The sequence below is a fragment of the Oryctolagus cuniculus genome, chromosome 1 (assembly GCF_964237555.1).
Source record: "Oryctolagus cuniculus chromosome 1, mOryCun1.1, whole genome shotgun sequence".
In the NCBI taxonomy this organism is placed as follows: domain Eukaryota; kingdom Metazoa; phylum Chordata; class Mammalia; order Lagomorpha; family Leporidae; genus Oryctolagus; species Oryctolagus cuniculus.
In genome coordinates, this window is record NC_091432.1 from 125,861,871 (window position 1) to 125,889,578 (window position 27,708).

General features: G+C 46.9%; 1 protein-coding gene and 1 long non-coding RNA gene across 6 annotated transcripts in view; one reads left to right on the forward strand and one right to left on the reverse strand.

Moving 5' to 3' along the window:
- The window catches only part of NTM (neurotrimin), a 1,090,341-nt gene that overhangs the window by 590,017 nt on the left and 472,616 nt on the right, over window positions 1-27,708 (forward strand). For 2 of the 5 annotated variants that reach the window (XM_070048355.1, XM_008259092.4), the window contains one exon: window positions 27,536-27,620. In XM_070048355.1, the coding sequence (XP_069904456.1) occupies window positions 27,536-27,620 (85 nt within the window). Of the gene's footprint in view, window positions 1-26,496; window positions 27,621-27,708 lie in introns of those variants that run through there. The other 3 variants (XM_008259097.4, XM_017342503.3, XM_002708837.5) reach the window with 2 other exon arrangements.
- Window positions 19,850-27,588, reverse strand: LOC138843665 (uncharacterized). The gene is made up of 4 exons (XR_011378590.1): window positions 27,472-27,588; window positions 24,494-24,636; window positions 22,108-22,281; window positions 19,850-20,160 (listed from the first exon to the last, which is right to left on the reverse strand). It is a non-coding gene; the product is annotated as an uncharacterized lncRNA (long non-coding RNA).

A 27,708-nucleotide genomic window follows, 5' to 3' on the forward strand; every position in this document is an offset into this window, starting at 1 on the left:
TTTTTCTTCTCTGTGTCTGAGGTTTTTCTGGGGCCTACTTTTTGACCATGGTTCTGGTAGCTCTCTTATATGCTCTGGAGGTGTGGTCTTCCTTTTGCCCTTCCTGAATCCCTCCTGTGATCCTCTCTCAACCCCCCTCTCCCTCTCTCAATGGCTACAGTGTAGAGAACAGTCCTGGACTGCAGGGAGATTCTTTCATGTATTAAAATGACACTTGGATTTAGAGTTAGAAGACAAGAGTTGGGACAAAGATCTTCTGCAGTCTACCATGAGAATTTCTTCAGCTTTCTTTATCAACATGAACCCCACTTCACTCATTTGTCAATGGGGACCTGGTTCTGCTGGATCAGATGATCAGGGGAGAGTTAGAGTATATACCAAAATCTGACTTTAAAAATGATTTACTTATTTATTTACTTGTATGTATTTGAAAGAGAGACATAGAACTATTCTACACATTGGTTCATTCCCCAAATGCTTGCAATAGCTGAGACTAGGCCAGGGCAAAGCCAGGAGACTGGAACTCCATCTGGGTCTTCCACGTGTGTACCAGGGACCCAAGTCCTTGGGCATCAACGCTACCTGCCAGGGTGTGCATTAGCAGGAAACTGGAATGAAAATTGAAGCATCGACTAAATTCCAGGCACTGCTATACTGGATATGGGTATCCCAAATGGCATCTTAACCACTGTGTCAAATGCCTTCTCCCTCAAAATATAATTTGCTTTGCAGATCCAACACTTTGATATCAATTATGGTTATTGTAACCATACAAAGAGAGATAATTATTCTCATTTTCAAAATTTTGTCAACCATCTCACAAACCAAGTGTTGAATGTGAATTAAAAGTGGGTGTCCATATCGCAAGTTTTCTCTCAATCCGTGTGTTAATTTCCTTTAATACAAGAAGCTTTGTCTGGTTTCTATTTTGAGAAGGGTATGTGGTCCTTTGCAATTTCTTTTACTCTCTGCATTTCCACGGGATATAGGACTCCCCTGGTACCTGCTGGGCATTTGGCTCCTCTAACGGGACTCAGCTCCTGTCACTCCCAAGTTCAGTTTGCTCTCCTCCCAAGAAGCAGATGACACCATGGACAGGACAGACAGAGAGATGGAACTTGGCCCTTTCTCTGCACTGTTCTTGGCCTTCAGGCCAGTTGGGTACTCTGAAAAGCAATAGTGCAGTTCTCCATGGGACGGCTGGATGTCTCATTGCACGGGGCCTGCAGCCGGGACTAACACAACTCTTCAACTTCCACACTGGACGCCTTTTTCTTGCTGCCTGCTATCTTTCCCTGGGAGAAGCCCTGGCCTGTTGTTTCTCTCCCCTAAGGCAAAGCTCTGGGTGTCATTCATGAAGTTTTTGTGCTCTTGCTGGGGGAATTTTACCTTTCTGAAAGGATGCAAGAGCAGCAAGGATCCAGAACATAAGAGGAAGAGAGCGCATTTGTCCCCAACTTGGATGGTATGGCGTTGAAGATTTGCAGGGATTCATAAAAAGGTGGGCTGGAGGCTTTAAAATATGCACTTGGATGGCCGGCACCCTAGCTCACTTGGCTAATCCTCCACCTGTGGCGCTGGCACCCCAGGTTCTAGTCCCGGTCGGGGCACCGGATTCTGTCCCGGTTGCCCCTCTTCCAGGCCAGCTCTCTGCTGTGGCCCGGGAGTGCAGTGGAGGATGGCCCAGGTGCTTGGGCCCTGCACCCCATGGGAGACCAGAAGAAGCACCTGGCTCCTGCCATCGGATCAGCGCAGTGCGCCGGCCGCAGCAGCCATTGGAGGGTGAACCAACGGCAAAGGAAGACCTTTCTCTCTGTCTCTCTCTCTCTCACTGTCCACTCTGCCTGTCCAAAAAAAATGCACTTGGATATGAAACACATTGGGAGCTCAGTTGTTCAGGTGAAGGTCCTTAGAAACCACATAATTGCTGGACTAAAATATATGCCAAAGTGAGGGTGGAGGAGGAGGAGAGGGCGAGTCAGGAGCCCACTCATGCAAGTACAGGGATAGCACCGACTCCGCTTTCCTCATTATAGAGATGATAGAAAGGAACGGCTTTGCTGGGAGGTTAGCTGATGAGTGGGTCCTGTGTTAATCAACGTTGCAAAGAACTGGGAGGGCATGAAGACTTGAAAAGCCCACTTGTGTAGTCCAAATTCTGGGTACTCTCACCCCCCTGGTAAGAGAGAGCGAGAAAATGAGACAAAGCTGGTGGCACAGAGCAACCCCAGTTTGAGGCTCAGTAAAGAAATCTAAGCTTATTATCCTCATAAAGCTAGCATATTTTATCCCCAGTAAAATGAGAAATTAATGTTCCAGATGACTTGGGCTGTAAATAATCAAACCCCTTCTTAGAAAAGGCTTTAAAAATGAGGGCATCAAGAAAGCCTGGAGGTAGGGTGTCCAACAGCCCAGCTGACTCTCAAGACCAGGGCCTCAGTCTGCCTGGACCTGTTGGATTCCCTGAGTGGAAGGGGCCTGCCTGTCTCCGGTGCTCACAGCATCATCTGACCATGACCAAGGTCAGGAGTGAAGGAGGCCTGGAAGATCCTGGAGGAATGTCTGACCCATCTGCTGCATCATATGGACATTAACGGCTGCAAGAGACAAGGAAGTGGGTGCCTGACATTTTTTAGCCTCTATTTTGGGCAGAAGGCTGTGCTAATAGGAAAGAAAAAGAGAGGAGGTGGAGTTGTGGTGTAGTGGGTTAAGACATTGCCTGTGACGCTGGCATCCCACATGGGTGCTGGATCGGGACCTGGCTGCTCCACTTCTGATTTCTCCTGCTGATGGCCTGCGAACGCAGCAGAAGGCAGTCCAAGTACTTGGGTCCCTGCCTCTCATGTGGTAGACCCAGAAGAAACTCCAGGCTCCTGGCTTCAACTTAATACAGCCTTGACCGTAACAGCCGTTTGGGGATTAAATAAGCGATGGACGATTCTCTCTCTCTCTCTCTCCTCTCTCTGTAACTCTTTCAATTAAATTTTTAAAAATCTTCAAAAAGAAAAAGGAAAGAAAGGGAGAGAGTAAAGGGCATTTTATATAGATGTTGGCCCCAGCGGGTCTTGAGATAAAGATCCATGCTTCATGGGAAATATTCATGCTGGGAGCACTTGGGGCATTGTCTGGCATCTTTCTAATGGCCACCAATGCTTGTCTAACTGGGAGACACACCAGTTTCTCTGCAGCCGCCTCCTCCTTGTGAGTCCAGGCTTGGTCTGCAAAGCTTTGACCATCTCTCAATCACTGATCACCCCCAACAGACTCCCCCTGCACAGGCACCTGAGGCCTGCTTGGTAGACTGGGTTCCCTCTGCTGTTGCCCTTCCACACGGCAGAGTGTGACGATGAAGGCTGGGGACCCTAGCTGTTTTGCATCCCTGTGAGGTTTACCAGATCTGCAAAACTGGATAACGGTAAAAGATGGGATCCTGGGATCCTATGGTATCCTGGGAAACCAGAACTGAGGCCCCTGCTTGGGGCCCAAGAGCAACAGAGGGCATTCTCTTGAAAAACCAGGCAGAGGGCCTAATGAGAAATTAGTCAAATGTTCAATGACATTGCCTAACTCACAGGCGCCCATCTGCTTGCCCCCTTCTCTTCCAAGCAAAGTAGCAGTTGTGTTTGTTCAGTAACCAACTGGCCATCTACGCCCTCACCTCCTCCAAACTGAAAACCAGCAAGTAACAGCGGTGGGGAGGCAGCAGCAGCCGAGGTCTCCTCCCTATCAGTCCAGAGCTGCACATGGAAGCTGCTCATTCTCCTCCCTCTTTCCTGATGCATTTTTCATCATTAAAGGGAAAATGTCATTTTGGTGACAGATATTAGTATGATTGGTGTCAGGAATGAATCTTCCTTTCTCTGTCAGCCTTGCTTCACACAATCCTAAGACAATGTTCTGTTAAAAGGCCACTTCCATTTCCAACTCAAGCAGCGTGTGAGAAGGGCAGGCTTCGGCTGTGATGGATGGGTTTAGTCAAGGCTGGCCCTGAGCCAAGGAGCGCAGCTGGAGTCCGACCCTTCCACCACGGGCCAAGCCTGAGGACGGTTCTGGGAAATTCATGTCTTATTTCTGGCTGAATTCTGTTGGGAACAGAGTCTTAAAAATGAGAAAATCTGAAAACCTGCAGCTCTATTTGGTGATAGTGTTTTAAGAGGTGGGATGTTTGCCATCAGCGGCAGCATAGTCGTATAAATCCAAGCCCTTTCAGAAAGCTGATGGAGAAATGAAGACTTTTTTTCAGAAATAGAGAAAGGCCAGCCTCCCTAGCCCCTCTCCAGGGGCAGATTTGGGCTTGCATGAGCTGAAGGGAATGGTATGCTCCCTGCATACCATTAGCATGAACCAATAGCATGGTTCATCTGGTACTATCCGTGAAGTGGCCTTTCTGAACTCATGTGGAGCTCAACTTCCTCATCCATGAAATAAAGATAATAATGCTGGACTATCCCCGTCAATTCCTTAGAGGTCAATTCAGTGCAACGAAAATTTATTGCACTCAGATTCTGGGTCTATGTAGTTTGCTCAGTTTGGGGAAAGTACAGAAATGAATGAGCCACAGCATCTGCCCTCAGGGAGCTCAGAGCCTGCTAGGTGACATCAGACAAACATACAGTCAACTGCCACACAAATATACATATGCGTATTTCAAGAAGTTTATGAAAAATGCATATTATGAGAAGCTAAGCATGGATTTCAAGTTTTTGCACAAAAATAAATGCATCTTTTAATTCCATTCTCCACAAACATACCATCAATTTTACATATCATCATACTATCAACTGTAATACAAATATATTTTATAGAAGCAGAAAGTTAAGAAGTTTTATATTATGAAACTCATATATATATATATATAGAGAGAGAGAGAGAGGAGAGAGAGAGAGGAGAGAGAGATAGAGAGAGGAGAGAGGCGCTCACCTCAAAAAAGTTCACAGAAAATGTGTATATGCATGGGGTCTCCACTTATATAGCCGCAGCTATAGGTGCTCAATGACTCTGAGGCAACTTCTATCCTTACCATCAAATCAGCAAGGCTTTACCTTCATGCATCAAAAATAAATTTATCTTTAAGGTCAATTCTTTTCATGAACTTCCTGAAATATCAAATTTTTAAAATTTATGAGAAAAAAATGGAACAAAAATAAAAACTACAAACTTTATTTTTCAACATAAGCTCTTTCGAGCTAGACACCAGCTGTTTAATCCACTCCTACAGAACAGAGCACCCTGCAAGTTTGCTCAGAGTCAATGCTGTCTATTTTACATGGGTGCCCTTTAATTGTATTTTTAAGATTAGAAAGCAAAAAGAAGTCAGAAGGAGCCCCTTTAGGACAGTAAAGTGGGTGTCTGATGGTTTTCCATCGAAACTCTCACAAAAGTATCCTTGTTTGAGGAAAGGAATGAGCAGGAGCCTTGTCTTGGGGGCAGTGTGGAGACTCTGGTGTAGCTTTCTTGGGGATTTTTCTGTTGAAGCTTTGGATAATTTTTAAAAACACTCTCCTAATAGGCAGACATCGTCACTCTTTGGCAGCTCTGTTTCCATGACTTTTGCTCTAGACTGGTCCATTTTGGCTTTGACTGGACCACTTCTATCTCTTGGTAGCCATGACTTAGAGTTTGCTTTTTCTTCAGGATCATACTTATAAAGCCACATTTCATATTCTTGTGCAATGTTTCAAAGAGATGCTTTAGGATCTTGATCCTGTTTGCCTAAAATTTCCATATAAAACTGCATTTGTCTGACGCTGCTCTGTGTACAGAAATTTTGGTACCCGACAAGCAGAAAGTTCATTCCGCTTTAGTTTTTCATTTTTGTCAACAGTGCCAGCTATTGTTTCTTTTGTTAATTCTTAAGCTTCCTCACTTAAGGCAGGAACGTGATTAATTTTTTCCTTGCAAACTGATGTGAATGGTCTACTGCTGTGGGCTTGATCCTCAACACTGGTTCATCCCTTTTTAGAATAAGCAATCTGAATGTCAACTGTCGATACAATTGAGATGTTTTTCCCCTGAAGTATTCATGCTTTCACCTTTCTTCCACCTGAGTTTCATAATGAATTTTATGCTTGTTCTATTTCAACATTATCAGCATTCAGGTTACTGCGATAGGGTCTTTTTTCAAACTGATACCTTATCCTTTATAGGACCTCACGCTAGATCTTGTTCATATATGTTATCAGGTTAATATGAATATATTCTGGGGCAAGGAAATTTGAAGTCTATGGGTCATTTTTGTAACACACATTTTCTATGAACTTTTTGAATACACATACATACCTATGCACACTTGAGGCGTGTGTGTGTGTGTGTGTGTGTATGTGTCCTAAACAGGACTGATTTTTTTTTTTTTTTTGACAGGCAGAGTAGACAGTGAGAGAGAGAGACAGAGAGAAAGGTCTTCCTTTTGCCGTTGGTTCACCCCCCAATGGCCACTGCGGCCGGCATGCTGCGGCCGGCGCACTGCGCTGATCCGAAGCCAGGAGCCAGGTGCTTCTCCTGGTCTCCCATGGGGTGCAGGGCCCAAGCACCTGGGCCATCCTCCACTGCACTCCCTGGCCACAGCAGAGGGCTGGCCTGGAAGAGGGGCAACCGGGACAGAATCCGGCGCCCCGACCGGGACTAGAACCCGGTGTGCCGGCGCCGCAAGGCGGAGGATTAGCCTAGTGAGCCATGGCGCCGGCCAACAGGACTGATTTTAACCAATGGGTGAGAGGTCATGGGGAACAATGGTTGAAGTAAAAGATTCTTAGAAAAAATGAATTTGAGCTGGTCCTTGTTGTGTGAATGAGATTTTGAAAGCCATGACTGGAAGGAAGTACATACTGCAAAGAAAAAGTCTGAGCCAACACAGAGTTCGTGATCTATAGAACATTCTTTCCCTAAATGACAGCCAGTCTAGGTTGACCAGGACATAAGATGTGAAATAAGGATGGAGATAGAGCTGCAGCAAAGACTAATGATAGCAAGTTCCCTTGGGCTATTTCTTGACTGGCAGTCATGGCAGCTTGGACTTAATGTCATAGGCAGGGGGAGCCACAGAACCTTCCTGAACAGGTCAAGGGCATTATTAGAATTCTGAGCTGGTTTTTGCTTCTGGAATTATTTAAATCAGCTATTTACTTTTTTAAAAATTATTTTGAAGTACTTTATAATAACCCTTATTATTATATAAAATTAAGGTCATACATTAAAAAATGCTACTTATGAACACAAGTAGAAAGTTATCACCTGTCATAGCGTAACTCAGTCCAAAAAAAATCATTGCTGATGATATCAGTGTAAACCATATCTTTGGGCATGGTACATCCTTGGATATAATGAAGTGTAGATGTGTCTCTATATAGACTCATAATGAACGTGATGACTATCCTACCATACAGAGTGATACAGGCATACAGAATTAATGAACTTAGAAGGATAAGAACACTTTCATTGGTGTTATGATTTTTCATACTGATAAACACTTCTTTTTAAAAAAAATCAGTCTCTGTCACTTTTCTTTTACAATCTTTTTTTTTAATTTTTAAAACATTTATTTATTTATTTGAAAGTCAGAGTTACACACAGAGAAAAGGAGAGGCAGGAGAGGGGGAGAGAGAGAGAGGTCTTCCATCCGCTGGTTCACTCCCCAGATGGCTGCAATGGCCGGAGCTGCATGGATCTGAAGCCAGGAGCCAGGAGCCAGGAGCCAGGAGCTTCCTCCCGGGTCTCCCACATGGGTGCAGGGGCCCAAGGACTTGGACCATCTTCCACTGCTTTCCCAGGCCACAGCAGAGAGCTGGATCGAAAGTGGAGCAGCCGGGTCTCCAACTGGTGTCCATATGGGGTGCCGGCACTGCAGGTGATGGCTTCACCCGCTATGCCACAGTGACGGCCCCCATGATGAGCACTTCTTAGTAAAGATCTGAACAAATCAAATGGTCCTCTCTGACTTGCCAGGAAGGAGCATCCGTGGAGAAGTAGTGCACATTAAAACCTTTTGTGAAAATACATGTTTATATGTCAAATGAAGAATATTTTATGCTTAAATTAGAAAAGGTTTTGCTCATTGAACTGCCTAGCATACATTGGACACCCCTGAGTGACCAGCTGGCTCCTTTCTGAGTGACAGTGTCCTGGGCCCGATGCACAACATGGCAGAAGAGCCTCCTCAGTGATGGTAACTACCAATCCCCACTCAACCTCCCATGCACGGAGCTGTCCTTGCCCCTGTTAAGAAGCTCTGGCTTAGGCAGAGGCAAGATTGGAGACAGAGATGAGATAAGATTTAATTAAAATAGTAGAGAGAGGAAAATGGAAAGTGAAAAAGCAGGAGAACCTTGAAGGTAGCAGTCAAATCTGGAAAGGAGGAAAAAAATGCAAGACACACCCATACAGCAGTGAGCTTAGGGATGTAAATGTCCTCATGTCCTCGGTAAAGTTTACAGCACTATGCAAATATTGTTGCAGTTGGAGTTAAATGTCATCTCCCTCAATTTACAGAAAGGAAACCCAAAGCATTGCAAAGGAGCAATGACTTTCAGGAAGACACTGAACTGGTCAGGAATTGCATTAGACACCCAATGTCTTAGACCTCCATTATCATCACAATTCTGAATGCAAAAGAGCTTCCACTAAACATAGAGTTTTAGTAGAGATACCCAGAAGAACACACACAAAGATGAAAGTGACTTGGAAATAGTCAAATTCCAAGTCCTCTGTTTATCACCTCTTATTTTATGGAATGTCTAGAAAAGTCTGGGATTCCAAAGTCCAAGATTCTACAATCCATCCACTTTCATGTTTGCTTATGCTTCTAAATATTCATCAGTAACATTTAAGACAAAGGAAAGAGATAATTACAAGGGGAGAGTTTTTAAAGATATTAAAGGTTAACAGAATTCTTGGCATTTGTGTCGTGTCAATTTCCATGTAATTATGCTCAATTCCCAGAATTCAGAGCCGGTTGTGCCTGTTAATGTTAAAGATGATATCCTTGGAAAATAATTTATAAGATCGTTTCTCAAATTTTTCAAACTCAAACTGAGTACTCTGGCTAATAGTCTGATTATTATTAATGTTATTCTTGGATGGAAAGTGCTAGGCAGTCATAAATTGGATGTTGGGATTAAAGTGGATTTGTGATGAGAGTATATAGTTGGCTATCTCTCCCAAGAACCAAAAGACTGTCCTAGAAATATTTATACAACCTGATTTGTATACTTTTCCTCTTTTGGTTTCATAAACAATAACTCTGGAAGGGCACCACAGGTCCTAAAGAGTCTACTGCCTCTTAGAAGAAAGGGTCCAGTGCAGATGTCTACCGTGGACAAGGTCAGTGCAGTGGCCTTGTGGGAAAACGTTGAGATGGAAGAGTCCAGATATTTTACTCGCTTATTCATTCATCAATTCCCACATTTATTTACTTTTAATGCATTTAATCTGCTCTGTGCCAAGATAGAGTGATTATGAACGAGACCCTGCCCCTTCCCTTTCCTGCTGTAACAACACCTGTTCCCTATAATATTGATACCACTTGTGGTTCCCTGGCTATCTCTGCAATCATTCCCAGCATGCATCTCTTCCAGCAGAGTGTAGCTGTGTTTGGGGGGTTGGGGGGGGGCTGGAGCAATGGTAGGACAGCCCCCGTGCTGTCACATTACTCTCTCCTTCAGAAACTTGTTGAATGAATGTAAAAAGGTTGCTCTCATCCCAGCCAGGTAAGGGGGAGCAACCTTTCCAACCTACTTACTTTGATTTGGGGCAACACTTCCTAATGACCTTCTGGTCTTGAGCTTGCTGTTTCTTTGAATCCTGGGGGCTCTGTGAGCTGATACACAGATGTGTCTTCAGGAAAAGGAAAGTGAAGAATTAATTTTTCAAATTAAGTTTTTGTTAGGCATCTTCTGGCAAACCAGTCCTACGGATCCTACAGCTGAGAGCTCAGCACTGCACATTGCTTATTGTTTGGAAGGACTCTCTTCCACTTGCATGAAAAATGGAGAATTTGATGGAAAGTCAGTACCTTCCCCTCATCCCCTTGAAAGTAAGCTGACACAGGAAGTAACGAGGTAGAGGAGCAAGAGTGAAAGACTAAGACTTTAACAGTATATGTTGTAATCCAATTGTTTTAGTGATTAGAAATCAAACCTTTGGAAGGAGACAGCCAACTGATGTGCGGGACCTGACTAACGTAAGTCAAGGCATAAGGTCCAAGGAATCAGTGAGTGCAAGGAGGAACAGGTGCTCCCAACCATAGTTCAGGACGCAAGTTAGGGGTCAGACATGGAGGAAATAGCCTAAGGAGTGAAGCTGAGGAGTGAGAGACAAGCCAACTAACTCCACCTAAGGGAAACATTCCCCTGCTCAGGGTTTATTTTCACACAAATCACAAACACAGTTTTTCTACAACATCTTAAAAAATCATCCCCCAGGTATACACAAATATTCCAGGATAAATTTCAATATAAAGTTTGCAGGGGAGAAGATGAGCGTAATCCCATTATCCCCAGCCATAGGGACAATAGAATTACCGAGTAGAAAGGTCACACCAGGTCACATCAATTCAAATGTCCTAGTTACCTGTTTTGGACAGTGGCGGTGTTGCATGAGAGTCGTAATTCAAAGGTTAGAGATATTCATCAGACACCTCTAAACTAATAAACCAGGATGGCTCTGTCGCCCATTAATTTATCCAAAGCTTCCCTTTTCCCCTTTAGATATTATTTTCCCTGTGTCACCTTTTATTTAGACATGCTTGTTTTCAACCTTAAACTACTTTCTTGATTTCTCAGGATTTTTTTTATTTCTAGCTAGAGTTTGATCATTAAGTAAGGGTGTATTCACCCTCTTCTTATACTTCATGAATACCAAGTGCCTTCATGTTTTTAATCTTCCTTAATTTGGAAGTCCCTGCCAGAATATCATTTAATTTTTGAATTTCCCCCAGCTGTACTGTTCACTACAATGCAACAACTATTTCTCCAAACCTATTTTGTGCCAGACACTGTGTCAGGCTTCAATAGCAGAGCAAAAGACAGAAATTAAACCATTCCAAGCCTTATGGATGTTATGGGAACTGAGGGTGCAATGGATACATGCCCTAGCCACAGTGAGGTATTTTTGAGTAGGCTACAGCTGAAAAGGATACTGAGCACTTGACCAGCATAACATGGGGACAGTGAGTTCTCTAGGTGGGAAGGCAGAGTATTCAGGGAAGAACCTTGGAAAAATAATAACAAAATAATATAGAATGACTCACAGGAGAAGAAGCGCTGGGTGAGAAAGATGAAAATTCACAGAGGCCACACCATGAGGTTCAGAATCCACACAAACCACTGGAGGCTTTATTCAAGTTGCAGTGGGGAGCCACTGACAGTTTAATCAGGTGAATAATAGGGTCATAGTTTCAGAAAGTGTCCTATCAACGCAGGGTTGGAAACAGGTCTGCCGAGAGCAGATGGAGGACAGCATAGAAGAGGGAATTTTAGCAAATTCAGGCAAGAGAGCTGGGAGAGATGCTGGCTTGGGCCAGGGTAAGGAAGTGAAGGCTGAGGAAGGAAGATACATGTGAATGGTGTGTTGGAGCAAGAATGAGAGAGAGAGAGAGAGAGAGAGAGAGAGAGAGAGAGATGGGGGGTGGAGAGAAACTAGGTTTAAAAGCAATGATGAGGCCAGGGCCGCAGCTCTCTTGGCTTATCCTCCGCCTGCGGCGCAGGCACCCTGGGTTCTTAGTCCTGGTTGGGGTGCCGGATTCTGTCCCAGTTGCCCCTCTTCCAGTCCAGCTCTCTGCTGTGGCCCGGGAGTGCAGTGGAGGATGGCCCAAGTGCTTGGGCCCTGCACCCACATGGGAAACCAGGAGAAGCACCTAGCTCTTGGCTTCGGATCAGCGCAGCGTGCTGGCCATAGAGACCATTTGGGGGGTTAACCAATGGAAGACCTTTCTCTCTCTCTCTCTCTCTCTCTCACTGTCTAACTCTGCCTGTCAAAAAAAAAAAAAAAAAAAGCAATGATGATGGAGAAGAGAATAAAAGTGATCTGACTCCAACGATTTGATTGCATGATGTTCCTTTATTATTGGTGATAATTGTCATAAGAAAAATTTGAATAATTTATACAGAGCAATTTTGAGTAAAGATAACATCTCTTTATTTGTTTCTATTTTTTCCACTATCGTTCCAATGCTCACATCGTTCATACAAATGTTTGACCAACACTTCTTTTCTAACAGATGTCCCTACACATGCAGAAAATGGTCTATAGTGTCACACTCCAGAATGTGTTGTAAAGATCATAGCTTGGGAACCATTGGCCATCACTGATGCCAAGGTAGCTCTTGCCTTGTCAAGGGACCACAATTGTCTACTATGAGTGGAGTTGCTACTGCCAATCAGGTGCCTTACTGGGTACCCTACATCTATTATCTCACATAAGCCTCTCAGCAAACATAAGAAGTAGGCCACATTCCATTTTAACAGAGGAGGAAATGGAGACTCCAACAGGTGAGGACTTCACTTCAAGGTAAGCTTGAAGCAAAGTCAAAACCATGAACTTGAACATCTGGGCCTAGTGTACCCCCATATCAGTCTTGTATTCCACTGCCTAGAGCCCAGCATTCTACAAGCACATTTAGATCATTTTTCTTAAATTATTTTACACGGCACTTGTCCACTTTCTGCATATGCATATAACTTTGTGGATTAGTTGTGGCTTATCCATGTCAGTTGAAGATTTAATTACTTATGGGAACATAACGTCTTCTGCAAACTCGAAGTTCTTTATGAATTCCCTTTGACAGATCATCAGTAAAAATATTGAATCTGATTTGCCCTGACAATTGTCCTTGGAGGAGTTGAGTATTAACACTCTACGGAGAACCATGCCAATCTACACTTGATTTGTGTTTTAGCTTGAAGCTAATTCTTTGTATTAAAAAAGGATAGTCTTCTCATTATCCACTTTTTTTTTTCAAGGCAGCTTTGATCCTGACACCTTGTCAAAACTGTTGTGAAAGCCGAGGTAAATTGTTTTCATGTGTTGTGCCTTTTTCACACACACACACACACACACACACACACATTCACAACACTGCCCCCTTTCTCCTACCCCTGGGCTCAGAGCTACCTGACCACTAGGGAAGTCCACTCACCTAAGCTGCTCCCTAGAGTTTCCTGTGCTACTCAAGCAAAGCATTCACAAGATGTAGCAAAACTGTTCCTTTTGGGGAGGAAATGCCCACATAATCTCCTAGATTAGAGGCAAGTCAGGACTGTGCTGTGCCAATGTGGAGCTTGATTGCTTCCTTGTAGAAGACCTGAAGTCTTCAAAGTAACCTACAAGGATGGACGGATAAGGGGAAAGTTGGAATCAGGCACATGCCTGTGGAAGTACATTTCATTATGTCTTGAATTTCTTTTTTAAAATTTTTTTATGTCTTGAATTTCTAAAGGTCAATAAGATAAAGAATAGAGATGCATTGAATGCAGATGATTTCTAAAAACTGGTTGCGGCGAAGGATTGTGCAGCGTCTTTAGTCTACCATGACAGTGATTGAAGTCAGGGAGAGAAAAGAAAGTGGGATGGTTTGTGAATCAGTTTAGTCAGAAACACAAAGCAAGTTGACTTCTTTTTTTTTTTTTTTTTTTTCAAGGAGAATACGCATTTCTTTTTTTATTTTTTTTTGTGTTTCTTTTTTTTTCTTTTTTTTATTATTTATTTAATGAATATAAGTTTCCAAAGTACGAATAATGGATTACAATGGCTTCCCCCCCATACCTTCCCTCCCACCCACAACCCTCCCCTTTCCCGCTCCCTCTCCCCTTCCATTCACATCAAGATTCATTTTCGATTATCTTAATATACAGAAGATCAGCTTAGTATACAAAGCAAGTTGACTTCTATAGCAGTCAAACTCAAGCCTTCTGCAAGCAAACAGTGCAGCTATGTTTAGCTCTCTTCCAAACCTGTGGGATGCCTTCCCATCTGCCCGCCTCCTCCTTGGTAGAGCCCCTCCCCCCTTCCCCATCTCTGATTTCACCTCCTCGCCAGGACATGGCAGGTAAGCAGTGAACATTTCTAAATCTACTTTGGTGAAAGACATGCTTCCATGTCCTCGAGTGGAGTATTGTTCCCACTTCCTTGAGGAACATTCAGAGTCTGTCCCGCTTGGTGCATGGGTTGAAATCTAACCCAGCTGGAGCAATCAGGTGAGGTGTTTGCCTCATGAATCAAACTACTCACAGAACTAGCGGCTGAGTGTGTGTGTATGAATGTGGAGCAGAAATGTAAATGTACCATCATCACAGCAAAATAGCATCACAGAGGCTTGGGCTGGACCCCATTTATAATAAAAAATATTGATTGATTTCAGGGCTAGCAAAGATCAGTTCTACCCAATTACACTCTCGCTGCCCCTTCTAAAGCAGCGTGACTCAGGGACTATTTCTCAGCTCTTGGTCTTTTATGTACAACTGCTATTTTTTTTTTTTTTGACAGGCAGAGTGGACAGTGAGAGAGAGAGACAGAGAGAGAAAGGTCTTCCTTTGCCGTTGGTTCACCCTCCAATGGCCGCTGCGGCCAGCGCGATGTGGCCGGCGCACCGCGCTGATCCGATGGCAGGAGCCAGGAGCCAGGTGCTTTTCCTGGTCTCCCATGGGGTGCAGGGCCCAAGCACCTGGGCCATCCTCCACTGCACTCCCTGGCCACAGCAGAGAGCTGGCCTGGAAGAGGGGCAACCGGGACAGAATCCGGCGCCCCGACCGGGACTAGAACCCGGTGTGCCGGCGCCGCTAGGCGGAGGATTAGCCTAGTGAGCCGCGGCGCCGGCCAATGTACAACTGCTATTACACAATGTGCTGTGTGACACATAATGTTATTTATGCATGTTATATGCACGTGTGTGGGTACAGGAGTTGCTATGAACCCTAAAAGGTTGATTTAAAAGATCCAGGAGAGACTGAGACAAACACTGCAGAAAGAGCCTAAAACACAAGATACAAAAGAACAATCACCGACAAACAGGAGAGGCAGAGAGAGAGAGTGAGACCAAAATATAAAGAAGGAGTGGAGAGACGTAGATCCAGGAAAACACAGACTAATCCCTCACTGGGGCCAGAAAACATAAGCCTGGCTAAGTCCAAGGACAGAGGGTGCACAGCTCCTAGTCCAGCTGACCTCTGAGGCCTGGTAACCATGATATCCTTATGGTCTACTCTTAGAAGGAAGGCTTAAATATTCTCCTTATGGCTGAATGCCTAGTGCAGGCTATGATCTAGATAGCCAGATCCCGGGTGGACTTTAGGGGAAGATTCCCAAATGGGCAATTAATATAGATTTAACAGGACAGTTACTGTAAGTTTAAATAAATGCCAGTTAAATATTAACAGCATATTTATTGAAGATTAGCATCGCTGGTTGCATTGTGGGATCTTCTTTTCCTTAAAGATATCCTTTATCGGAAGCCTTTTAATCATCGTGACTCTTCCATCGGCTCATCTTCGATTCAGGGCAGTTGCTAAATGCCTGCGTAGACCAGTTTTCAGAATTTAGAAGCAGACACCTCGGTGAGCGAGAAGAGGGGAAGGGAGGGAGGAGGAGGGGCTGGTGCATGACTCTGCTGGGTAAACGGCTTTTAGAGAAGAGGATTGAGAAGCATCGTGGTCATGGGCATTCCAGTTCCTGGGGTTTCTGGAAGTCATTTCTTCCGAGCTCCTCTTTGAGAAGGCAAGGGGAAGAGACCTGGACAAGCCCATGGACCTCAGGCTCCCTCCCGGGCACTTATCTTACTCTGGGATCACTCTTTGAAGTCTTCCAAAGTATATTAGCTCATTTGGGTGAACTGACCATTAGATCTCAATGATTCAAGGATCCAAATGATGTTGCTTCTTTTGACAAATGAAGCAGCTTGAATATCAAAAAAAAAAAAAAAAAAAAGGCAGTAACTTATCTAGGATGACAAAGTGAAATTATAGCCCAGGTGTTCTGATTTCTGCTACTACAAGCTTCCAATAAAAAGTACAGTTGGATCCGTACATAATTGATTGAATTCTTATCTCACTAGAGTTGACTTCTTCAGGGTGAACATTTGGCACAGCAGTTACGTCATAGCTTGGGATGCCCACGTGCCGTATCAGCATTCTTGGGTTCAAATCCTGGCTCCACTCTCTTTTGCTTTTCTTTTCTTTTCTTTCTTTCTTTTTTTTTTTTTTTTTGACAGGCAGAGTTAGACAGTGAGAGAGAGAGGCAGAGAGAAAGGTCTTCCTTCTGTTGGTTCACTCCCCAAATGGCTGCTATGGCCGGCACGCTGCGCCGATCTGAAGCCAGGAGCCAGGTGCTTCCTCCTGGTCTCCTGTACGGGTGCAGGGCCCAACCACTTGGGCCATCTTCCACTGCCTTTCCGGGCCACAGCAGAGAGCTGGCCTAGAAGAGGAACAACCAGGACAGAATCTGGCGCCCCAACTGGGACTAAAACCCGGGGTGCCGGCACCGCAGGCGGAGGATTAGCCAAGCGAGCCATGGCGCCAGCCCAGCTCCACTCTTGATTCCAGCTTCCTGTTAATGTGCATCCTGGGAGGCAGCAGGTGACAGCTCAAGGAGCTGGGTCCTTGCCACCCATGTGGGAGACCCAGATTGAAATCCTAGCTCCTGACTTCCTCCTGGCCCAGCCCCAGGCGTTGCGTGTATTTGGGTCATGAAACAGTGGATGGAAGTGAACTGTTCTTGGCTGAGGAACAAGGAGTAAGATCTCAAAAATAAATAAATAAATAAATAAATAAATAAATAAATAAAATAAACAACCCAAAGAGTAGATGTTAAAGAGAGATATGAGTAACAGCTGATTGTTTGGGGAGAAAGGGGTGAGGAGGCACAGATAAGCCAACTTTCTGACAGTGAATTTGGGGTTTGAAACTTCAAGTCTGGGGCTGGTGCAATTGCTATCCAAAGGCTATTTGACAAGCCAGTTTGTGACTTCTGGCTGGGCTGTGTCTGTGGACATGAGAAGTACCGTGCATACATGCATGGAGACGATTGCCTGCAGCTTACTTCCACAGAGACTGGGAGTCTGATCTGAGCCATTGCCCCGGACGTAGAAACTGGGCAAGAGGAGGCAGGCAGAGGAGGTTGGAGTAACATGACCAACCCACAATGGGGGCCTGGGCATGTCAGGCCTTGCACGGTCAAGGAAGGGTTGGTTTTAGCTATCAGACAAAGAAGGCTCTGGAGGCTGGTGGGTGGAAGTCGAAGGGGGACTCCCTTTCTTTTTTTTTTTTTTCTTTTTTTTTTTTTATTTTTTTGTGAAATAAATTTATTTAATGTTATTTATTTATTTTTTTTAACTTTTATTTAATGCATATAAATTTCCAAAGTACGACTTATGGATTACAATGGCTTCCCCCCCATACCGTCCCTCCCACCCACAACCCTCCCCTTTCCCACTCCCTCTCCCCTTCCATTCACATCAAGATTCATTTTCGATTATCTTAATATACAGAAGATCAGCTTAGTATACATTAAGTATGGATTTCAACAGTTTGCTCCCACACAGAAACATAAAGTGAAAAATAATAGATGATTTTTTTAAATGATGATGAAATCAGAGCAGACCTATTGTCATGTTTAATCCCAGTGAGAGTCAAGTTGGGAATTGATAATTTCTTTTTTTTTTTTTTTTTTTAACAGAGGATCAGTTTAGTATGCATTAAGTAAGGATTTCAACAGTTTGCACCCCCATAGAAACACAAAGTGAAATATATTGTTTGAGTACTCGTTATAGCATTAAATCTCAATGTACAGCACATTAAGGATAGAGATCCTACATGAGGAGTAAGTGCACAGTGACTCCTGTTGTTGACTTTACCAATTGACACTCCTGTCTATGGCATCAGTAATCTCCCTATGCTCCAGTCATGAGTTTCCAAGGCTATGGAAGCCCTCTGAGTTCTCCGACTCTTATCTTGTTTAGACAAGGTCATAGTCAAAGTGGAGGTTCTCTCCTCCCTTCAGAGAAAGGTACCTCCTTCTTTGATGACCTGTTCTTTCCACTGGGATCTCACTCGCAGAGATCTTTTGCCAGAGTGTCTTGGCTTTCCATGCCTGAAATACTCTCATGAGCTTTTCAGCCAGCTCCAAATGCCTTTAGGGCTGATTCTGAGGCCAGAGTGCTATTTAGGACATCTGCCATTCTACGAGTCTGCTGAGCATCTCACTTCCCATGTTGGATCACTCTCCCCTTTATTTACTCCATCAGTTAGCGTTAGCAGGTACTAGACTTGTCTATGTGCTCCCTTTGACTCCCAGTCCCTTCACCATGACCAACTGTGAACTGAAACTGATCACCTGGAACAGTGAGATGGCATTGGTACATGCCACCTCGATGGGATTGAATTGGAATCCCCTGGTATGCTTCCAACTCCACCACTTGGGGCAAGTCAGCCTGAGCATGTCCCAAATTATACATCTCTTCCCTCTCCCATTCCCACCACCATGTTCAACAGGGAGGGGGGACTCCCTTTCTGAGGATGAAGGGGTCCTGTCTTATTTTCAGGTTGCATCCCCTTTCCAGTGTAGGTGGGGAATGAGGCAGAGCAAGTTCCCAGACAGCTCCAGAGAAAACCACGGCCTGCTCCCTAGCCCACGCCCTTTCCCACAGGCCTGAGTTCCGTGTGCTTCTGGAAGGCACAAAGTCGCGACGGTGGCGTGGGAGCAGGGTCACAGCTCCTCCTGTTGTGCAGGGGGTGAGGCTGAGCTCCTTCCTCCTTCGACCACCTCTCAGTGTGAGGCTTCTGCTCAGCATCCGGGATGAACCTGAGATAGGAGCACCAGGAGTGCTCCCCGGGCCTGAGCCCTGGAGGCTGCTCCAGGATCTCCCCGGGAACTCCAAGGACAGCCAGACTAGAGTGAGGGAAAGGCAGCACCCCGAGTCTCAGCCTGAAGGACACGAGGGCCCCCAGACTCCTGCAGCCATTCCCTCACGTCAACCCGTTCTCTGGGCAACATCTGAAACCCTAGCATATAAATGAGGCTAGCTCGTGTCCCCAAGGTCCCACCACAGCTAGCAAAGAAGGAGAGGCCAATGCCATGGTCTTTCTTTTTTTTTTTTTTTTAAGATTTATTTATTTGAGAGGTAGAGTTACTGACAGAGAGAGGGAAAGATAGAGAGAGAGAGAGAGAGCTCTTCCATCCACTGGTTCACTCCCCAGATGGCCGCAACAGCCAGAGCTAAGTTGATCTAAAGCCAGGAGCTGGAAGCTGCTCTGTCTCCTATATAGGTGCAGGGGCCCAAGGACTTGGGCCATCTTCCACTGTTTTCCCAGGCCACAGCAGAGATTTGGATGGGAAGTGTAGCAGCCAGAACTCGAATCAGCACTCATTGGGATGCTGGAGGTGGAAGCTTAGCCCACTATGCCACAGTGCTGGCTCTGCCATGGTTTTTTTTTTTTTTTTTGGACAGGCAGAGTGGACAGTGAGAGAGAGAGACAGAGAGAAAGGTCTTCCTTTTTCTGTTGGTTCACACCCCCCCCACAATGGTCACTGAGGCCGGCGCACTGTGGCCGGTGCACCACGCTGATCTGAAGCCAGGGGCCAGGTGCTCCTCCTGGTCTCCCATGCAGGCACAGGGCCCAAGGACTTGGGCCATCCTCCATTGCCTTCCCAGGCCACAGCAGAGAGCTGGACTGGAGGAGGAGCAACTGGGACAGAATCCGGCGCCCCGACTGGGACTAGAACCTGGGGTGCCGGCGCCGCAGGCGGAGGATTAGCCTAGTGAGCCACGGTACTGGCCACCATGGTCTTTCTTAATCCATCAATATGAGGAGCCTTCAAAAACTTCATGGAAAATACTTGTTATGAAAAAAAATCCAAAGTTTCAAAATATTTTTGCACCAAAACAACTTTTTAAAAAAATATTTTATTTATTTATTTGAGAGCTAGAGTTACACACAGTGAGAGGAAGAGACAGACAGAAAGGTCTTCCATCTGCTGATTCACTCCCCAAATGGCTGCAATGGCCGGAACTGTGCCGATCTGAAGCCAGGAGCCAGGAGCTTCTTTCAGGTCTCCCACGAGGGTGCAGGGGCCCAAGGACCTGGGCCATCTTCTACTGCTTTCCCAGCCCACAGCAGATAGCCGGATCAGAAGTGGAATAGCCGGGACCAGAACTGGTGCCCATATGGGATGCAGGCACTGCAGGTGGAAGAGCCACAGCGTTGACCCCCAAAACAACTGTGCCTCAGAGGTGCCTACCTCAGTTTACTTATTTTTGTATTTTTAAAAACACATTTAGTTATTTATTTGAAAGGCAGAGTGACACACACACAGAGATACAAAGAGAGAGATGGAGACAGATGCACACACACACACACACACAGAGTGAGGGAGAGAGAGAGAGAGATTCCATCAGCTGGTTCACTCCTCAGATAGCCACAACAGCCAGGGCTGGGCCAGGAACTCCATCCTGGTCTCCCGCATGGATAGCAGGGACCTGGGTCCTTGAGCCATCATCCAGTCTTCCCAGGCACATTAGGAGGAAACCTGATCCGATGCGGGGTGGAGCAGCTGGGGCTCAAACTAGTCCTCCAATGTGGATGCTATGCTGGCATTGCAAGCCATGGCTTAGCTCACTGTGCCACAGCACCCATCCCCCTCCACCACTTCTCACTGCTTCAGTCTGGGTGGGGCCTGTCTGGCCTGCCTGGCTGTAGAATGCCACAGAAATCACTGGGTCTGGCCCTGCCAAGGCAACCGCAGGCGGGACTAGAAATTCAATAAATCTATAGCAGGCTAATTTTTAAGTTGATCATTTTGTACGGCTGGAGAATGATGTTATAAATATCCAAATGGCCCTTGGCAGAACAAAGGGTCCCCACCCCTGGGTGAGCGCAGGCCAAGCCCATCAAAGGCAGGTTCGCTCTGCACCCTCCATCTGCACTGCCATTCCTGCCCACAGCACCTTCCCCACACCCCCTCCTCACACTGACCTTCAGCTCAACCCCATTGCCTTGGGGAAACATTTCTTGATCTTCCCCATTCAATGTGAACATTCTGTCCTATGCCTGCTTCCACTTCTGCCCCACAGTGCCTGTCACCATGGTATCATGTATGGCAGCATTCCTTGCTTAACGTCCATCGCCCCAGGTGGACAGTGAGCTTCAGGGGGGCAAGACCCACGGGACTTTCTTTTTTGTTGTTTTCATTCCCAGCTTTAGGGGCCTGGAGTGGGCATGGAATACAGGTGCACTGAGATGATTTCTTGCCTACATTAGAAATCCTCAAGAGCGGACTGCACTGTGGCTTAGTAGGCTAAGCCACCACCTGCGGGGCCGGCATCCCATATGGGTACCGGTTCAAGTCCTGGCTGCTGCACTTCTGATCCAGCTCTCTTTAGTAGCCTGGGAAAGCAGCGGATGATGAGCCAAATGGTTGGGACCCTGCACCCACATGGGAGACCCAGAAAAAATTCCTGGCTCCTGGCTTTGGATCGGCACAGCTCTGACCATTGTGGCCATTTGGGGAGTGAACCAGAGGATGGAATATTCTGCCTCTGTCTCTTCCTCTCTCTGTCTGCAACTCTGTCTCTCAAATAAATAAGTAAATCTTTAAAAAAAAAAAAAGGAAAAGAAATCCTCAAGAATACTCTTACCCCTCCTATTGCCTCTTTAAAGGAAGCTAGCAAACTCAAGTCCTGCCTGGAAACCTGGACGAGCAGGACAGGACAGCCCACACCCAAGTGGGAGGCAGAGCCCAACTTATTTTTCTCGGGTGTAAGGAGATTCTCCATGACATAGGAGGAGCACAGGGTGGAGTCCAGTATGAATTCCCTGCTCATAAACGTCAACAAAAATAAAAACACTGGCCAGCCCAGGAGCACCAGCTGGCAATCACTCTAAAGGCAGGGACCATCATGCCTTTTGTTTTACCTCCCTAGTTTTTGACGCAGTTCCCAGCATACATGAGGAACTCAAGGTTTACTTGCTGATTTATTGGACAAATAAAATAAAATAAAATAAAATAAAACTGAATTCAACCGAATAATTGGGTGGCTGGCATTACATGGAACAGTGACAGCATCAGGTCCTCTGTGGACTTTCTTGTCCACAGATGAAATACTCAGCTTTGAAGAAGCACCCTTACCTGACAGGTGTACTAAGAACACTGGAATAAGAGCCAGGAGTCCTGAGTTCTAGTCTTGCTTTGCCAGTGCTTAACTTGATGCCCCTCTGGGCTAACTCCTTTGCTGAAATACCTGGCAAGCCTCCTTCGGAATGGATCATCCTGTGTTTGCCTGAGTCCAGGATCTCTTGCCACCTGAAACGTAGAAGAAGAATCTGCTCCCATGACCCCACCCCTGGCTCTCGGGATGTCGCCATTGGTGTCCCTGCCTTTTTCTTCCTTGGCATTTTGATTTTGATTTTGATTTCTTCACCCTCCTCCTCCTCCACATCTCTGTCTACTCTGATTGTTCTACCGATCTCCCTGCATCCCATGAAGTTGCCTGGGTTTCAGGTCCCTGAATAATCCACCTCCACCTCTTCTTCCTCCCTTTCTTCTCCAGTCTGCTCCTGACCTCTTTTCTCTCCCTGCAGTCTTCGCCCCTCTCCATGTGGCCGGTTTGCTCTTCTTGCTGGAAACCTAACATGCTGGACAGTAGCCCAGGTGAACAGCAAAATTATTTTCACCCCCTATTCATAGAGAAGCAAAAAAAAAAAAAAAAAAAAAAACCAAACAGCAACAACAACCAAAAAAAAAAAAAAAAAACCCAGCATGCATTTTCCTGGAGGCCATTGCTCCCCCATCCCCCAGAGACATCTCTTTATCCAGATGTGCACTGCTTTTCCTGATTAAATCCTCCCGTATCTCTTTGATGTCCTGTCACTCTCCAACCGCCTGCTTTTCTCATCTCCCTGCCTGCACTCCGATTTGAAATCTCCACCAGGAGAGGGGAGCCTTTAGCCTTTTTAGAAGAGGAGAAGCAGAACTGGTGTTTCTGAGGCGGGTGCTCCTGTCTTGATCGTGTGTGTGTGTGTGTGTGTGTGTGTGTGTGTCAGAGTCATGGCTGTTTAGTGAACTCCAGCTTGCTGGAGGAAACAGAGTAACAGCAAAACTATCACCAATTTTCCTTGCAAGGGGATCGGCTCCCCATTCTCACCCTGCTTCATTCCCCACTCCGACTGCCAGACATCTCCATAAATCTTTCCTCATCTGTTGCTGCACTTTGGGGTCTGCACACAAGTGCCTCTCGGGTTGCCTCTGTTGCAGTCCCAAGATTATTAAAGGGATTATGATTGTTTCCTTTCGCTCTGTGTGTGCCTATGTGCATGTGCGTGTGTGTGTGTGTGTGTGTGTGAATTTGAAAGGCATTGTCCTATAGATATTTTTATAACCTGAAGCAATTACAGCTGTCAGCGCAGAGACAAGCTGTGACAAGTTGATTTATGTGTACAGTATATGTGTATGCAAGGAGGAAGGGAGGAAGGCGAGGGAGATCAGGGGTAGGGAGGAGGTGGAGGTATGCTCGTTAGGAGCCTGCTTTCCAGGAGGCAGAGAGGAAGTTGTTTCTATAAAGAACACAAATAATGAAATTGCTCTGACTGTCATCCCTTTTTCATTAACTTGGATATGCCGAGAAAAATAAAATAAATCCAGCAGTTTTTATGAAGCAAGAGACAGGATATAAGATAAGTCACTAAGTGTTGGTTATATTTAGGGATCAGGGGAAGAGAAGGGAGTTGACATATGACTTTGAACTTCATCTTTTTAAACCACTTCAATAGCAGCTTTGAGTGCAAGGCATTCTGCCTCGTTAATTGTATGAGCATCTCTGCCCTTTCGTCATTTTGGAAACTCCAAGTTTTGAATCAGGTTTGCAGCTCCGGACCTGCAAAGCAGGCATGAGTGACTTTTCATGGTCCACTCCGAGAGACACCTGGGCTCTGTGGGGCTTTCCACAATGCCGCAGCTCAGTGCTGTCTTCACGGTAGGGACAGCAGTGGTCTATCTTAGGCCAGATTGGCATAAACCGAATACCTTAAAGAGCCTTACAATGAATCTCTTTTCTGTCCAGCCGTAGTAATGAAGCGGTGGCTGGAAAGATGTATTAATAAAGCTGCTTCCATCTTAAATGGATTTCTAAGTATTTTCCTGTAGAGTTAATCATGTATGTAGGCCCCTTGGGAAGGCCTGTTGTCATTATCCACATTCCTAGATGCAAAAACTAATGCTCATTTGTACCTGCCTGGGAATTAGATGCAAGAGGCAGAATTAGAATTTATCATGAGACGAATCATCCCTGAGATTCTTAGGCCTGTAGGGAAAAGACTCCACTGGCTGTGATGTGAATGTGTTTACGAACAGGGAGGCTGGGGCTGGTGTTATGGCATAGCTGGTTAAGCTGCCACCTGGGACCCTGGCATCCTTCATGGGTGCCAGTTCAAGTCTCGGCTGCTCCACTTCTAATTCAGCTCCCTGCTAATGTATCTGGGAAAACAATGGAAGATGGCCCAAATCCCTGGGCTCCTACCTGCACATCGGAGACCTGGATGAAGCTGCTGGCTTCTGGTTTTGGCCCGGCCCAACCCTGGCTGGTTGCAGCCACCTGGGGAGTGAACCAGCAGATGCAAGATCTTTCTTCCTCTGTGTTTCTCCCCTTCTCTGTAGCTCTGCCTTTCAAATAAAATAAATCACTCTTTAAGAAAAAAAAAAAAAAACAGAATAGGGAGGTTAAGTGGGGGAGTAAGGGGTGTGGTTGAACTGCACAGATGGATAACCAAGGTGACACTTTGGTTTTGAGAGAGGAACCCCAGATTGAGCATATTGAAAGTGGGCACAGTCTCATTCCTTCTGTCTTCTGCCATCTAATATCTTAATCATTCAGTTTCGTATTGCACAAGTCTCCAGCGGAACATGGAAATAAAAAGAAGATCTTGAGTGAATGGGCTAGTGCTCAAATAGGTTAATTCTCCTTTCCATTAAAAAGATATAAACAGCATCGCTTCTGCTTCTATAAAGATGTAATTTTTGGAGTCACATGTTGCAGCCATAGGCTGACAATTAGAGTCTTTGGTGCCATATATCAAGTGGCCCCAGTGGAGAAGATGGACAGATGGCTTCCCTGGGAATTTGATATCAGTAGAAGTTGCCAGAGAAGAGGAGGAGAAAATTGGCCTGATGATGAACTAACACAATGTTATCTCGTGATCTTTAGTGTCAATTTGCAGACTATTTTTTTCCCCAGCTAAGCAGGATTGGGTCAACAATTAAAACAGAAAGACAAGCTTTCTCGTCGTTCTTTGACCCTTGGAGTTTCGCATCCACATCTCCAATGCCAATGCCCACCGCCACCCTGCCTCTGTTGTGATTGTGTGGGAGGATATGATGTCATCTCCAGTGTCTTATCTACTTGTGAGTGGCTGGTGCTACCCCAGCCACAGGGACTTTTATAGCACCAAGGCCACGAGGGTCACAGAAATTGAGTCCCAAAGCTTTAGCCTTTTTGGAGTTGGACGGCTTTGTGCAAGAACATTTTTCTGCTATTTAATGGTTGCTTTTTTTTTTTTTCCCAAATAGCTTCCCCGGTTGGACTTTGGTAAACCCAGCCAAAAACAGCTGGAGCCAGTGCTACCTTTTGTTTGTCCCCAGGGAGGTTTTAGGTCAGTGCTGGGAGTCCAGACGTGGGGATCCCTGAGATGAGCACCTATCAGTGTCCCCACTGCTGTGCGGGCTGCTCTTGCTTCTCCCCGGGGATGGGGAGCGGTACAGGAAATGTGCTACCTTTCATCAGAGCTGAAGTTAAGGCAGAAGCAGCAATGGAAACACCAAGGGGCCAGCAGCAGGCAGGGGAACACAGCGGGGAATGCCAGCAAATCCAGTCTTTGCCTGGGTTTCCAGATCAGCTGTGTGAGTGTGAAGCCCAGAACGCTGGGAGTATGCACCATGGGGAAGCAAAGGCTTACACTCACCCCAGCAGCAACACGGATGCAAGCCTAGCACCTTCTAATGTGGACAGCAGGATGGGCAAGCATGCAACTGTGTCAGAACTGTGCCACACTGTGATGCTATTCCGCCACTGTCACACACCAAGAGGTGTCTGTGATTTCTGCATTTGTTTTACATAGGAAAGAGCTCAATTTAGCCTCCTGGGGTTGAGTCTCAGGTTTTAAGTCGCTTTCTTGGCGGGAGGGGCTAAAGGGTGCACTATTGAACGCAGTGGAGGTCACTAAAACATCCTCTCAGCACTAGATCAACTCAGAACGCTGGTGGTCCGGATTTGAGTTCTTTAAAGGGGCATGCAGCAAGGTGTCCCTTCCCTAGCCAATTAGTTTGTGACCCTTATTAAGATGTCTTGGGCTTATTAAGACGGCGTGGTAACTTTATCTTCTCAACCTCGAAGCGCCCGCTCTTCCTAGGTGGGGTGGGGGTGGGAATGGTTAAACTCCCCACCGCGCTGGTGCACGGCCTCGCCCGGCGCGGCGGGGGTTAAGGTGGGCGCCCGCGCCCCGCAGCCCCGCGCCGCCGCCGCCGCCGGGATGAGCGCGCCGTCCACGCCGCCCGCCGCCCGCGCGCTGCGAGTCGGCTCCGGGAGAAAGTGGCGGTCAGGGATGGAGCTGCTGCCATGACAACCCCGGCGGTCGGGGCCCGCGCGCGTCGGGGCTGCTCCCGGGAGGAAGGCGGCGCGGGGGCCGGGGGCGGCCGCTGAGCGTGGCGTCCGCGCGGCTCCGGTGCCGGCTGCGCCTCGCCGTGCCCAGCGAGCCAGCGGAGAGGGGCCGCGGCGGTCCGCTCCCGCCGGGCCGCGCCCGCCTCCTCGCCCTTCGCCGCGGCCACTGCCCCGCCGAGCTCTGCCGGATCGCCGCGGCTGCGGCGCGCATCGGGGCTCCGAGGAAGTTGACCGAAGAGGCTGCGTCAAGATCCCCGGGTGCGGCTCGCACGAGGCCGGCGCAGCCGCCTCCTCCACCGGCTATTGTTGCAGACTGTTTGCTGGGGGGCCCAGCCTTTCTCCGAAACTTACAAAGAAAGTGTTGGATTGCCCCTGGTCGGAACGGAGGCCTCGCAGACCGCCTCTGGGTAGCTGGATGCCACCCAGCCCCGTCCCCTTCCGGTACCAAAGTGCTTACTCCTCTCCAAAGTGCCATGTCTGAACTGCTAACGCGAAGGAGCGGCTCCTGAACCCTGCGCACACCTCTCTGCACCTGCCCTTTCTCGGCCACCTCCCCAGGCCGCCGCAGCGACGGAGAAAGCCCCCCCCCTCTGGATGTCCTCGGTGGAAACTGGGTCTCCGAGGCTGGCAGGCTGAGGCTGGATTTGAGGGAGGAATATTGGACTTGGAGGAGTCTGCGCGCTCTTCGCCTCCGCGCGCCTCCCGGTCGCCGCTAGTTCAACCGCTCCGTCCCTGAGCTCGCTCCCCCACCCCACCCACTTCCTGTGCTCGCCCGGGGGGCGTGTGCCGCTGCCTGCCGGAGTTCTGGGAAGTTGTGGCTGTCGAGGATGGGGGTCTGTGGGTACCTGTTCCTGCCCTGGAAGTGCCTCGTGGTCGTGTCTCTCAGGCTGCTGTTCCTTGTACCCACAGGAGTGCCGGTGCGCAGCGGCGATGCCACCTTCCCCAAAGCTATGGACAACGTGACGGTCCGGCAGGGGGAGAGCGCCACCCTCAGGTAGGGAGCTGCGGCTCTTTTGCTAAAATTGCGGATCTGGATGGGGCGGGGGTGGGAGGGGATGAGGGGCAGGAGTGCAGGTGTGTGC